This window comes from Bufo bufo, chromosome 1, assembly GCF_905171765.1.
Source record: "Bufo bufo chromosome 1, aBufBuf1.1, whole genome shotgun sequence".
Lineage (NCBI taxonomy): Eukaryota > Metazoa > Chordata > Amphibia > Anura > Bufonidae > Bufo > Bufo bufo.
Genome location: NC_053389.1, coordinates 759,044,877 through 759,060,646, shown reverse-complemented (window position 1 = coordinate 759,060,646; position 15,770 = coordinate 759,044,877). Strand labels below are relative to the sequence as shown.

Below are 15,770 nucleotides of genomic sequence, written 5' to 3'. Positions count from 1 at the left end.
TCAACATGCGGAGGTGGCGTCATTATGATAGGAGGATGCGGCTGCTACCAGCAAGTAGCCGCCCTACTTGCTGGTAGACAGGTAATTTGCATATTTTAAAAGTACGTTTTTTGCAGTATCTACTGAACCAAAATGATTAATTACATTATGTATGGATAAATCGCAGTATAGGGATTATAAGTAACCAAAAAAAAAAAAAGAGTTTAGTGGGGTGACAGAAGCCCTTTAACTATGTGTTGCTCATACATAACCATGTGGGATACATAGTGGATAAGAAAGAAAAGTACTTCAACAATAAGGCTACGTCTACACGACGACATTGGTCGCGCGACAATAAGTCGCAACTACACTGCAACATTTGTAGCCAACATTTTGTTGCATTAATGTCGCTCGACAATTTTCATAATGGCAGTCTATGGTGTCGCACTGCAACATGCAACATGCTGCGACTGCGACGGAACAGTCGCAGAAAAATCCATCTCGAATGGATTTTTTGCGACTGTTGCGTCGCAGTCGCAGCATGTTGCATGTTGCAGTGCGACACCATAGACGGCCATTCTAAAAATTGTCGCGCGACAAATGTCGTCGTGTAGACGTAGCCTAAATCACAATGTTTAACACTAGCCATAAGGGCTTTTGGTTCCTCTGTACCCTCCTCACCTTAACCTTGAGTGCATTATTACTACAATTATTACTGTCCTGCAACTCTCCTAATTGTACAGCCTGCATACATGTTGTGCTTGTCAATGGTGTAAATATAAGATTGTGCTTTCAGATAGTTATCATCTAATATCAGGGATCAGCATCCTTTTTTGTATGGTGTGCCAATTTATAAAAACATCAAAGCTGAAGTTCAGTTTGATTTGCCCTGTACACTGGTCCCCATATACTAGTCCCCAGTACACTGATCCACATACATTGCTCATACTGGTCCACATATACTGGCTTCCATACACTGGTCTCCCATATACTGGTTCCCCATACACTGGTCCACGTATACTGATCACCTTACACTGGTTCCCATATGCTGGTCCTCCATATACTGGCCCCCTTAGATGGGTCAGGTGCCCATACATTGGTCCCCTTATACTAGTCCCATATACACTGGTATATATACTGGTCCCCCTAACACTAGTCTGATATATACTGGTCCTCCATACACTGGTTCACATATACTAGCCTCCCATACACTGGTTCACATATACTAGCCTCCCATACACTGGTACCTGATACACTAGCCAAACACACACTGCTAACCCATATACTGGTCCCCATATTCTAGACCCCCCCCCCCTTCCCACACACACACAATCTGGACCCATATACTGGTCCTGATACACTGGTCAGTCAAACACTGGTACCCCATACACTATCCCCCCATACACTGGTACCCCGTACACTGAACACTGTATATTGGTCTCACATACACTGATCCCCAAGGTATGTAACTTACATAGAATGCATTTGAAAAGTCCTCAGGTCCTTTCACTTTTTCCACATTTTGTTATGTTACAGACTTGTGCTGAAAATATTGTGCGGAGGAACAGATCTGGAAAGGGGTACAAAAAATTCTGTTCTACACTTAGTTCCCAAGAGCACATTGGTCTTTATAGTTCTTAAAAGGAAAAAAATTTAAACAACCAGGACTATTCCTAGAACTATCTGCCCCACCAATCTAGATAATTAGGGGAGAAGGGCCTTGGTAAGAGAGGTAATCAAGAACCCAATGGTCATTCAGGATGAGCCCCAAGGATCCTGTGAGTAGATGGGAGAAACTTCCAGAAGATCAACCATCACAGCAGCACTCCACCAATTTGGGCTTTATGGCAGAGTGGCCATGAATAAGTTTTTCCTCAGTAAAATACACATGAAAGTTTGCAAAAAAGCACCTAAAGGACCCTCAGACTGAGAGAAACAAGATTCTCTGGTCTGATGAAACCAAGATTGAACTTTTTGGTCTCAATTCTAAGCATTATGTTTGGAGGAAACCAGGTATTGCCCATCACCTCCCCAATACCATCCCTACAGTGAAGCATGGTGGTGGCAGCCTCATGCTGTGGGGCTGTTTTTCAGTGACTGGTGCAGGGAGACTGGTCAGGGTTGAGGCAAAGCTGAATGGAGCAAAGTACAGAGATATTCTTAATGAAAACCTGATCCAGGATGATCTGGACCTCAGACTGCGCTAAAAGTCCACTTTCCAACAAGCCAATGACTCTAAGCACACAGCCAAGACAACACAGGACTGGCTTAGGGACAAGTCTGTGAATGTCATTGAGTGACCCAGACAGAGCACTGACTTGAACCCAATGGAACCAGTGGCAGATCCAGAGCCTGGTCTCGGGAGGGGCACTTCCTCTGCATCCATCATACATTGGGCACACGTCCGGTGCCCGTATATTGCGGACCCGCTGTTATTGCGGGCCAAAATACAGGCACGGCCATGTGCATGAGCCCTTACACATGGTAAGCTTAGATATGTGGTTCAGCAGGCAGTATAACACATGATAAGCTTAGATACAGTATCTCATCAGGCAGTATAACACATGATAAGCTCAGATACAATGGTTCAGCTGGCAGTATCATACACAGCCTTTGGCTGCTATCAGTAATATTTTCCTTTTTTATCTACCACTGCATTTCCAGTAGCAGCCTTCCCAGCACACGATGACATGACACAGATATGCTATTTTGACCTTCTCATCATGGCCGATCTTTGCAGGCAGGTTTAGCTTGGCAGGAAGTAGCCGCTAAGCCTGCCGGTCTATCAACCACCTAGAACATGACGTCACTGTCTGCTGCTGCTGTTGAGATGCCAGTCACGGCGTCCGTGGGCAGCGCGTAGTGGAATGGGTGGAGGTCAGGGGCATTGCTAGGGTCGAAAAAGATCCGGGGCCCAAGGCCCAATGAATATGGCCCAATTCTCTAAGTCCCCCCCTCCCCCACTTTGCTGTACTTGCTATACAGCGCCCCATACCTCTTACAGCCAGTGACGTCTCTTTGATGTAGATGTTCTCTGTCCTTATCTTCTCCTTTCAAACCTTCAGACCAGACCATTGTTTTTCAGCCATTTGTCGTCTCTGCAGTTTGACAAAAAAAATCTGTTTACTACTTTTCCATCATCCTCCCATCTTCTGAACAAATCATCCTACCACCCCCAATACTGTGCCGCTATGCTCCCCAATATTATACTGTAGAAACCGATAAACCCCCTGATAATACTAGTACCACACAGAGCCCCCCATATAAAATACCCCTTCTTTGTGGCCTCAGTAGAAGCCCCCATAGTGTTCCTCTTCCCCCTTCCCCCATATAAAATACCCCTTCTTTGTGGCCTCAGTAGATGCCCCCATAGTGTTCCTCTTCCCCCTTCCCCCATATAAAATACCCCTTCTTTGTGGCCTCAGTAGATGCCCCCATAGTGTTCCTCTTCCCCCTTCCCCCATATAAAATACCCCTTCTTTGTGGCCTCAGTAGATGCCCCCATAGTGTTCCTCTTCCCCCTTCCCCCATATAAAATACCCCTTCTTTGTGGCCTCAGTAGATGCCCCCAATAATGTGCCAGTAAGAAGTGCCCCTATAGATGCCCCCCACTAACGTGCCATTAAGAAGTGCCCCCATAGATGCCCCCCAATAATGTGTCAGTAAGAGGTGCCCCCATAGATGCCCCCCCACTCATGTGCCAGTAACAAGTGCCTCTCCATGCCCCCCCCCCAAAATCATGTGCCAGTAACAAGTGCCTCTCCATGCCCCCCACCCAAATCATGTGCCACAAGTATTGCCCCGTATAAAAATAAAAAACACTTATACTTACCTCCATGTCAGCGATGTGATGTGATGCAGGCCTCTTTCGGCCTGTGTCCCGCGCTGTACGGCTCAGGCGGCGCGATGACGTCATTGCGCGCCTGCAGCGGCCTCAGATGGCTGTGCTGCCCCGCCGCACAGCCATCTGTATCGCTGTCCTGAGGACGGCGATACAGATGACTGGAGATGAGTGCTTCCACAATGGAAGTGCTCATCTGCTCCGATCCGCTCTCCGCCCTGACTCTCTGGCGGATCCATGTTGCCCCCCCATGGATCCGCCAGTGAATGGAACATCTCAGGAGAGACCTGAAATGGCTGTCCACTGACGGTCTCCATCCAACCTGACAGAACTTGAGAGAATTTGCAGATAAGAATGGCAGAAAATCCCCAAACCCAGGTGTGCAAAGCTAGTGGCATCATACCCAAGAAGACTAAGGGTCTGAATACTTAGGTCAGTGCAAGATTTTAGTTTTCCTTTTCAATAAATTAACAGAGATTTCTAACATTCTGTCTTCACTTTCTCATTATGGGGTATTGAGTGCAGAATGATGGCGAAATTTGAATTCTGTATTATTATTTAAGCACAAGACCACAACGTAACAAAATGTGAAAAAAATGAAAGGGTCTGAAGATATTCTGTATGCACTATATATATATATATATATATATCTAGGGTGGGAGGACAGGTGTTTGGCGGCAACCAGAGTTCCAGTAAAACATGGCCTGTGTGCTGTGCCCTGTTCTATATGAATTAAATCAGAGAATTGATTATGCTTAGTTGCTAGCCTACAGCGGTATACTTCATCTTAGACTTTACCACATTCATCTTGGCATTGAGCACTACCAGCGTATATTTAATAGCATTTCATTTTACAGTTTTAAATTGTTGTGATTAATAAAGAAGAGATGGCGTATCTTCTAACCTTCACCTTGGATGTACCATTGATGTCCTTATACCAGCCTAGTACAGAAGGTACAGATGCAAGGCGTTGGGCAATATGTATGTTTTTGAGTTATAGACTGGTTAAAAAGGTAATCACATGTCAAGCATTTATGGCATATCAACTGGGTATGTAATAAATACCTAATTGTTGTGGGTAACTGCCTGCTTGAATTCAATGGAGAGGGACATTTCCAAAAGTGGGCACCTCTCGATTGAGTATTATGGAGATTGTGGCTACCATGAATCTGCAGACAGTTGTCATGGACCCCATTGTACAATAGGTGTGAGTTTCTGAGGTTCCAAGTTCTACGGTACTGGGTAGATGCTAACTGCATTCTGACTATGGAAGACCTGCAATAGTGTAATGGTTTAAAGTGGTTTTCCAAGTGTTTGAACCAGTATCTATCTAATCGGTGGGGGTCTGCCTCCAGTCACCTTAGCCGATCAGCTGTTTGTAGAGGCCGTGGCGCTGTGGTGAGTACTGTGGCCTTTTTCTAACCCAGTGTGCCTCATTTATCGTTTACATGACCTAGGCACAGCTCAGTCCCATTCAAATGAATGGGGCTCAGCTGCAATACCAAAGCACAGCTATCTAATGGATGGTACTGTGCTTGGTAAGCTGCAAGGAGGCCGCCGGTCTCTTTAAACAGCTGATGAGTGAGGATGCCGGGTCTCGGATCCCCAATCAGATACTGATGGCCTATTCTGATTATTAAATACACGTAAAACCCCTTTAAAGAGGTTTTGTCATCTCAATCATAGGTGGCATATTACTAGGATATGCCACCAATGTCCTAGAGTTATCTCTAGAATGGCGCCCCCCCCCCCTTCCCCCATTCATTTCTATGGGACTGCTGAAAATAGCCGAGTCATCTTTTTCCATCAGCCCCATAGAAGTGAATGGAACAATGGCCTCGCTTGCGTGGTGCGCTTCCCATTAATTTCTATGGGAATTATATTTTTGGCACTCAAATAGAAATTGTTGAAGGGCAGCCGGGCATGAGCGTTCCGCTCTCCTTCACTTTGCGGGCTCAGTTCTAGAGATCGGTGCGGGTCCCAGAGGTGGCATATCCTAGCAATATGCCACCAATGTTTGAGATGGCACAACCACTTTAAGGCTTATTCACATGTAAATTAATCATAGACGTGTGCTGTCCGTGTTCTTCGCGAACAGCACGTGTATCCATTGATTTAAGGTGTCTACTTGCACATCTTTGTCCAACAGAGGCATGCACTACTATGGTCCCCGTTGTGGAGCAATACACCCATTGAAGTCTGTAGATCAGTGAAAACCTCCTACAGAACATGGATAGCATCTGTGTTTGTAGCAAAAGAGGAAGCAAATTGAGCTGACGATGAATTCACACTGTAGATAAGATCTCACAAACCAATTTATTGGCACAAAACAGACACATGGACCAAAAACCGTCCCTTCATGGACCTCTTCACGGATGAAACACTGACCGTTTTTTCACTGACATCAAATGGACACAGACGTGTTCGGATATATTACTTTGGTTAATTGGTCACTTTGGTTAAGGCCTCATGCACACGACTGTGCCGTTTTTTTTGCGGTCCGCAAACCGCAGATCCGCAAAAAACGGAAGCCGCCCGTGTGCCTTCCGCAATTTGCGGGAACGGAACGGGCGGCCCATTGTAGACATGCCTATTCTTGTCCGCAAAATGGACAAGAATAGGACATGCTATTTTTTTTTTTTGCGGGGCCACGGAACGGAGCAACGGATGCGGACAGCAAGCGGAGTGCTGTCCGCATCTTTTGCGGCCCCATTGAAGTTAATGGGTCCGCATCCGAGCCGCAAAAACTGCGGCTCGGATGCGGACCATAACTACGGTCGTGTGCATGAGGCCTAAGTATCCCTCTTTTCGAGGGACAGTCCCTATTTTTGATCTGAGGTATAGATTTGTATTATTTACACTATCAATCCAGAAAGTGTTTGTGTGGTTCCTCTCTGTGTATTAAAGCCTGTCTTGTCTATATTCAGATAATTTTGCGCTATTGTGTAAAATAAAATTATTGAAGTGTATATAGATATGCAGGAAAGATGGATCCTTCACACCATGAACCATAGGTGTCCCTCTTTGACCGTCCAAAAAGTTGGGAAGTATGCAGTCCCCTATTGCAGCCTGATTGCTGACCGTTTTTGGGGTCTGTACATGGGGGGTCTTGTGGTCTCCCTGGTGATGACATATTCTGGGTGTTCTGCTTTGTCTGAGTCAGACGCTGGCACATCTTGCCATCCTGCGTTCTGCTCCCACACACAATGATGTCACAACTCCTCCCACACTCAATGATGTCACAACTCCTCCCATGCACCCATGATGTCACAACCACTCCCACTGACAGCTTGTGTGCTTATGCCTCAGCATCCCTGGGGTGACAGACCCTGCAGTGTCCTCATCCTAAATCCTGCAGTAAACGGAGAGGCAGCCCCTGTCTGACTGCGGAGATATTTCCTGCCGTCATTCTGGATTTTATTTTCCCCATTATTCTCGTCCCTTCTGGATCCCTTTACGCAAACCCCTTTCATAGGAAGCCAATTGATCTACCAGTATGTCTTTGAGTTATGGGTGGCACTCAGAGAACTCGGATTAAAGGCGCACAAACCTAGAGACACCATAAAAACTATGGCCGCCCAGACCTAGAGGCACGCAGCAGTATGGGGCAGCTATAATTTAACCCCTGATCTACTAGCGCGTTAATCCTAGGATTGTAATGAGCCATGCTGAGGGCGGTAGGAGTTTAACGCGGCTCCGATGCAGCTGGCTGAGGATTTGTCAGATCTGGGACGTAATTCCTTTATCCCTCATTTTAATCAGTTGACATCTTCTCCTATATCGTTGCATCTGATACCTATATTGAGCCTACCCCAATAATAGGTTGTCGGTGATCTTCTCCAAATCTTCTACATCCTTTCATAATATACTATTTTCATCATCAGCGTAGACAATCGTACAGGGCTCACCCACCCTTCCATAGGCATATAATGACAGGTAGCTGTCATATGTGGCACATTCCTGGTGCATCATGAGACATTTTTATGAGACAAGTCCCCCCCCCCCCCCTTCTAAAAAATTCTTCTTCTTTTATAGACTACTAAAGTAGAGAGGACATATTTAGATAAAAGAGAAGGGGGATCAGACTCATGTCCCCAGGAGCTTACAATCTATTAGTGGTGTGTAACTGATAGCAGAGGTGGAGGTTTCCTACAACTCGCTCCCATACGCCTTTGATCCTGGAAAAGAATGTATGTCCATTATTTCAGGGCTTAACCAGCCATGGGGACATCCCTGATAGAGGTTAGCTGAGCTGAAAGGGTGGAATTTACTTGTCTTCTGAAGCAGGATAAGAATTAGATGGCTGCCGGTGTCGTCTCATGACACGTGACTTTCCATCAGGTCCTGCCGCTGCAGACCATTGTACCAGGCACCACAATTATTATCGGATTATTACATAGAGCCTTTCCTTCTTTTGTTTGGGCGATGTGTGGTCTAGAGTCTCTTTGTCTTCATCTTGTGTATATTTTAGGCAGCTTTCACACAGTGAGTGTTTGATCAGTGATTTACATCAGTGATCAAACACTGACCAGGAGCAAATCTTTCCATCATATCTCTGTAGGCTTCACTCCTGGTTTTGGATCTCAATAACTGATGAAAATCACTGACCAAACACCGACTGTGTAATAGTGGCCTCAGACTTGTGAACGTTTATATCGTCATAGCATGTGGTCATGTGTGATACGTGTGCTTTCTTTCTCTTCCATGACTGCCAAAATGGTTGCTCTGCTTCTCATAGTGGTCCATCATAGTGACCACTTATGGCACCACACTTCCAGAAGCTGCAATGGTAAAGAATCCTTAAAATTAGTAATTAAATTGGTTTTCCCACTAACACTACTTATCCCCTATCCACAAGATAAAAGATCGGTTTCTGATCGCTAGGGGCCCGACTGTTGGGACCCCCAGCTCTGTTCACTTCTGTGGAACTGACGGAGATAGCCGAGCATTGTACTCTGCAGTCCTGTGGAGGTGAAAGGAGCTGCACCCGCCCGATCCGCAGCGCGGGCCCGGCTGTTACTGATATTACTGCAGCGCTGACCGCGGCATGTGAAAGGGTTAATCCGCCGGCATCACCGCATACAGTTATGCTGGCGGATTAACCCTTTCACATGCCGCGGTCAGCGCTGACCGCGGCACGTGCAGGGTTTACAGAGTGAGGGGGCTCCCTCTGATTCCATCGCCCCCCTGCGCTGCACTGACAGGGTGCGGATGGTTGCCATGGCAGCCCCTATGCCTTCCACAAACATCAGAGCCTGCCAGCTACGGAAGCCCAGGAGATCCAGCCTGATCAAACCCTGAAAAGATGAAGTCCCACAGTGGGACAAATATAAAAAGTAAAAAATGTGAAAAAATTTGTAAAAAATCAGGAAAATAAGAAAAGTAGACATATTAGGTATCTCTGCATCCATATCGACCGGCTCTATAGAAATATCACAATAACTAACTCCTCAGATGAACACCGTCAAAAAACTTAAATAAAAACTGTTCTAAAAAAATATATTTTTTGTCACTTTACATCACTAAAAGTGCAACACCAAGCGATCAAAAAGGCGTATGCCCCCCCAGAATAGTACAATCTAACTGTCACCTCATTCCAAAAAAATGAGCCCCTACCTAAGACAATCACTCAAAAAATAAAAAAAATATATCGCTCCCAGACAAAAATTATTTTTTTTTTTGTTTCAAAAATGCTTTTGTTGTGTTAAATGTAAAAAAAACTAAAAAAGTAGACATATTAGGTATTGCCGCGTCCGTAACCACCTTCTCTATAAAAATACCACATTACCTAACCCCTCAGGTGAACACCGTAAAAAAATATAAAATAAAAACGGTGTCAAAAAAGCAATTTTTTGTCACCTTACATCACAAAAAGTGTATTAGCAAGCGATCAAAAAGTCATATTTACCCCAAAATGGTGCCAATAAAAAAATGCTCTTATTGTGTAAAACTGAAATAAATAAATAAAAATTTACATATAAAGTATCACCACGTCTGTAAGAACATGCTGTATAAAAGTATCAGATGACCTAATCCCTCAGGTGAACACCGTAAAAAATAAAAAGTGTGTCAAAAAAGCAATTTTTTGTCACCTTACATCACAAAAAGTGTAATACCAAGTGATCAAAAAGTCATATGCACCCTAAAATAGTATCAATCAAACCGTCATCTCATACCGAAAAAAATAAGCCCCTACGTAAGACAGTCGCCCAAAAAATAAAAAAAACTATGGCTTTCAGAATATGGAGACACAAAAAAAATATTTATTTTCAAAAATGCTTTATGTAAAACTGAAACAAATCATATTTGGTATTGTCGCGTCCGTAACAACCTGCTCTATTAAAATACCACATGATCTAACCTGTCAAATCAACATTATAAATAACAAAAAAAACGGTGCCAAAACATCCATTTTTTGTTACCTTGCCTCACAAAAAGTGTAATATAGAGCAACCAAAAATCATATGTACCCTAAGATAGTACCAACAAAAATGCCACCTTATCCCGTAGTTTCCAAAATGGGGTAATTTTTTGGGAGTTTCTACTCTAGGGGGTCTTCAAATGTGACATGGCAACTTAAAATTATTCCAGTGAAATCTTCCCTCCAAAAACCATATGGCGTTCCTTTCCTTCTGGATAAGTAAAAGCGTTTTAAAGTTATTAACACATAAAGTGACACATGTCAGATTTGCTAAATTAGGCTGGGTCCTGAAGGTGAAAAATGGCTGTGTCCTGAAGGGGTTAAAGAACATGTTCACATTCAGATAAATTAATACCAATACCTACAAAATATAACAATCCACTATTTTACATGATAATGACCTATGTTGCTTCCTTAGGGTGCTGACACACGTTCAGGCTTTTTGATGCAGTTTTTGAAGCTAAAATCAGGTGTGGCTCATAGGAGGAGAGAAAGTATTAAGGACAGATACAACTTCTCCACACTTCAAGAAAATGCATAAAAAAAACCTGACCGTGTGTGCACCCTTAGCCTCATTCACTGGGTGCAATTGCCACTAGTGTACAGAATTCTGTGGTTACCTAAGGGACTCTGACTACAAACAGTCTCTCTGTAGTCAGGTTCTGTTAGTAATAGTTAAACTAAACGTGGGCATCAGGGGCGTCGCTATAGGGGTAGCAGGGGAAGCTGTTGCTTTGGGGCCCGAACTCAGAAGGGGCCCACCCAGGAGGAGGAGGACTGAAAGATTTTATTGTCAACAGTATTATACAATGACATTATATACAGTACAGTGACACTGTAGGAAATGGACGGAGCGGCTGCCGGGTCTCATTTGAGTGACTGATCTTGACTAGCCTCAGGAGTGGGGGGTTGCACAGCAGGAGGAGGGGGTTATGAAGACGTTTTGGGGGGTGGGGGGCCCGTTCAAAAATTTGCTTTGGGGCCCAGTCATTTCTAGTTACGCCACTGGTGGGCATACACATTAGATGTCAAAAAAATCTTTTAAAGGTCCAAAAATAACATTCATAAGTGCACAAAAAAAACCTCTGCATTATCCTAATGGGGCTTACACATATCCCAGCAGTGAGAAGAGAGAGGGAGTATTTATTACGATGTTGTATGCCGCTCTGGTATGCATCATCGTTCTGCAAATATTGGATTAGGATGAATAGCGACTGTGTAATGTGAGCCTAATAGTGGGATTTCCTGGTGGTATGTCATCTGTTACATTAGACACAGATTATACAGGGCTAAACGGTGCTGTGGAATGAGCAATGACATGTGATGAAATCAGTAACCTCAGTAGACCCAGTAATAGACTTTACTGGTTCTAAAGGCCCATCTTGACGGCCCAAGGTCCAGTAACCCACAAAGGATCACAATGTCACATCCCTAAAGATCTGTATAGCCCTAGTGGAGGTATGCATGCCCATCAATGCCATGTTACTGTGGTACAATGCTCCAGTTACTACATATGAAACCAGATTATGGAGAATTGTAGAGGCATAATGACCACATGGTGCACAGAATCGGCGCCAAATGAGATGCTTCTATGAGCTTGTCCTCGCATTGACGTTGCCTTTGCTGCCTATGCATTCCATCATGGGATCTTTTCAGAATGAGGTGGACAGCCGGGGCCTGGACAGCTGCTTCATAAATTAACAGCGCCCATGTAGCTATGCCAGTTATCCCCTGTTACTTACAATGGAATCGTCATAAGTCTTTCCTATACAAACAGTAAAGCTCTGCTGGAAAGCTGCGGCCAGACTTTACGAGATCCAGGGCGCAGGAGCGTGATTGATCTGTCTAGCTTGTGACATTTGATAACAGGTGGAGGCAAGGGTGGTAGACCAAGTGGAAGCAAACTATTTGGCTTGCAGTAAGGCCCCACACCATAGAGCATAGAGGCACACTGTGTGGTGTGTATGGGGCCTGAGGGGTAGGTGCTCCAGCACAGGATAGCCCGGATCTTCAGGGAAGGGGTAAGTCCTAGGATCGTTGTGGTGTGGAAAATCACAAGTATGTGCTCGCTCACCTATTTTTCTATGTATCCTAGGTATTTTCTAGGTATTTTCATTTTTAGAAGAGTTTGTATAATGCTTAAAGTCCCCTGCAGCGGTGCTGCACGGAACTTCAACACTTAAAGGGGTATTCCAGGATTTTAAAAGGGTTGTGCAGCCTGATATTGATGACCTACCCTCAGGTTAGGTCATCAATATCTGATTGGCAGGGGTCCGACACCCAGCACCTCTGCAAATCAGGAGGAGGTAGCACTCGAGCACCGATTCCTCTTCATTACACTGCCCGTTGTCTCGGAAGTGGAGCGAGTACTTGTAATTACACTACACCACTAGAGGGGAGATGACATGTAGTGTAATTAAGAGGACCCCCGCTGATTGGCAGGGGTACTGGGTGTTGGACCTCAGCCGATCAGATATTGATGACCTGTCCCGAGGACAGGCAATCAATATAAACAGGCATCAATATCAGATGGGCGGAGGTCTGATGCTCTGCACCCCCTCTGATCAGCTATCTCCGGCACTGGGACTACACAGGTCTGTCCATTGTGTAGTGGATGGTAAGGGTAACCGCTACAGTTACAAGCTCCAATCACTGCATCATGGAGATTTGTCGTTCAAGCACAATCATGTCATAGACTGATAGACTGAGCTGACCATAGCTGAGAAAGAAATCCAACCTGACAGATGACATTTTTGGCACACAATAGACAATCTCCTGCCAGCCATTGTGGACGACGGTTGGCGAAAATTGACAGATTGCATGCCTTTTATCTTAACGTGTATGGGCAGCTTTACTGTCAGGTTCCCCGAGATTACATCTGATCCCTGGGGGTCCCAACAGGGCGATACTTGGTGATTAGCTTATTGTCAAAGACCCTGCTAACAACTCGTCGAAAGTGAAGAACCCTTTTAAAGGGAACCTGTCACCATGAAAATGCGAAGTAATCTGCAGGCAGCATGTTATTTAGCAGGAGGAGCTGAGCAGATTGATATACAGGTTTATGGGGAAAACTCATTCATTTAACATTCCTTCTCATTCTGGGCTTTGCAGTGCAGGAGGCGGTCCTATCAGTGATTGACAGCCTTCTCTCTATGACTGTCTATGCAGAGAGAGTCACTGAATCAGTCACTGATAGGACCGCCTCCTCATAGAGGGCAGCCTGTCAATCACTGATAGGACCGCCTCCTCATAGAGGGCAGCCTGTCAATCACTGATAGGACCGCCTCCTCATAGAGGGCAGCCTGTCAATCACTGATAGGACCACCTCTTGTACTTCAAAGCCCAGAATAAGCAGGAGTTTAAATGAATAAAATACAAGTTTTAATGAGTTTTTCCCATAAACCTATATATCAATCTGCTCAGCTCCTCCTGCTCTATGACATGCTGCCTGCAGACTGCACCTCATTTCATGGTGACAGGTTGCCTTTAAATTGGAATACAAGGGAAATCAATATTGAAAATATATAAGGGGTCATTTACTACCAGTTTTATGCCTCTTTTTGGTAGAAAATTGTCACAATACCCCTGTTTTACAACTTTTTAAATGCTACAATCGATACAAAGGAGTGTTAAGGGAGTGGCGGGTCCCGATCCCAACAAATTTACTAATGTTACGCCAGAAAAAAAGGCGTAAAATTTGCCAGAAAACTACACCAGCCAGGGACTGACATAGTTTTTCCAGGAGCTGCATGGACTACCAAAGATTCGCCTAATTTATCACAAGGTGCACCCCCCATCATAAATTAGGTGCAGCTTCCGACATCAACACGGGCATAAATTATTTTTTTTATAAGATCTTTAAAAAATGAATGACCCCCATAGAATTTCTGCAGCCTTTGCATGTGTTATTCCTAGGACACGTATCCATGTAGTTAGCGTGCATCTGATTTTGGGCACTTGGGTTAGCAATTAGTGCCTGGGTGCAGATGAATCCTGGCAATGATAGCAGTATAATTAACTCCTCAAAAGCACTCAAGTAGCGTAATCCTTAAAAAAGTACCAGGGCTATGCTCGGCACGCAGCTAAGCTGATGAGGAATGCGTGTTGTAGGTTGTCGGGAAGACATATGTGCTTCAGAATGATCATTTCTGCTTACACTGAGGACACCATGATTTGTATGAATAGGGTACCATACAGAACACAGCCAAAGCATATCCAAACACAAAAGGGGAGATTTATCAAACTGGTGTAAAGGAAAGCTAGCTTGGTTGCCCATAGCAGCCAATCAGATTCCACCTTTCATTGTTCAAAGAAGCTCTGAAAATGAAGGGTTGGAAAATGAAAATGGAATCTGTGTAAAGTTTTGACAAATCCACACCATAGGAGATATGTATGTAAGTATCTCAATAGACAAGAACCAGCACCTACTTCAGCAGCCCCACTCTGTCTACACATCATACCTCCATCACCACTCGGCCCAAGGGGATCTCGTCTGCCGTGATCTTAAAGAATACCCGTTTATTCTCCATAATGAGGTCCGGCACCTTGTGAAGTCTCTGAGATGCTGAATTGGGGTCTGTGTGTTGGCTGCCTTATATACATAGACATACTAGTGCCTGCATTGTCAATCACACGCAATAACACGTAATATGCCCTCATCCCACTCCCCCCCCCCCCCAGGAATATTTGATACCAGCTCAGTATATTCCCCTTCTAATCCTGTCGGATATATCATGGGTAGCACCAAATGCTGTGTGATTAGGGTGGGGGAGCGAAGGCAATGAACACAAAGCTATTTCAGTAACCTCAGGAACATCTGACAATTCAACTTGTATTGTTCCAGCTCTAAAAAGCCCCCCAAGTGGCCATCTTTTCAAGGGGCAATCCCTGATTTGATGCAAATTCCTACCCCTCCCATCCAGAGAATGAAGAATTTGAATGGCTTTAGAAATTTGACAATTTTTTCGGACATAATTAGGACCAATGTTTCGTGTTGGCCGGGGTCTGGCTGGATTTGGGTATGATAACCTACATTCAGCTGTCTGCCAAGGTATTTGTGCCTCTCTATATATAAACCCGACCCCTCCAGGATGGGGTAGATGGCCATTCTTCTCTCCTAACAGTTTTGATACCCCTAATCCACGATTAGGTGTTTTAAACAAGTCCCATCATATGTTCCCCGTCCAGTGCTAATAAATCTGTCATCTAAAGCACAAACGACCCATCACCATCAAAAGGAGTAACACACAAAATCATCTGCTAGAGCTCATATTAAAGGGGTACTCCCATGTCGCTTGGGTATGCCATCTTTTTGTCACCGGTGGAGGTATGTGCTCTGAGCAGTGGCGTTGCTAGGGCTGGTGTCACCCGGTGCGGTAGAAAATGGTGTCACCCCAACCTGCCCCCCCCCCCCCCCCCCCGAGCAATAATCTTTTAGTCATATAACCAAAAATATGTTGAAAGAATGAAAGAAGTCAAAGTTAATGCTTTTAAAAAATAACGTTTATTTTAAATCCAACCCCTTTACTG

The 15,770-nt window shown here is 44.6% G+C and overlaps 1 protein-coding gene across 1 annotated transcript in view; it reads right to left on the bottom strand.

Annotated features, from left to right (window-relative positions):
* LOC120986188 (peptidyl-prolyl cis-trans isomerase-like) overlaps nucleotides 1-14,819 on the bottom strand; it is a 30,799-nt gene extending 15,980 nt beyond the window's left edge. The window contains exon 1 of the mRNA XM_040414585.1: nucleotides 14,702-14,819. Coding sequence (XP_040270519.1) covers nucleotides 14,702-14,770 — 69 coding nt within the window. The 5' untranslated portion in view covers nucleotides 14,771-14,819. The remainder of the gene's footprint in view (nucleotides 1-14,701) is intronic.
* Between the last annotated feature and the right edge of the window lie 951 nt (nucleotides 14,820-15,770).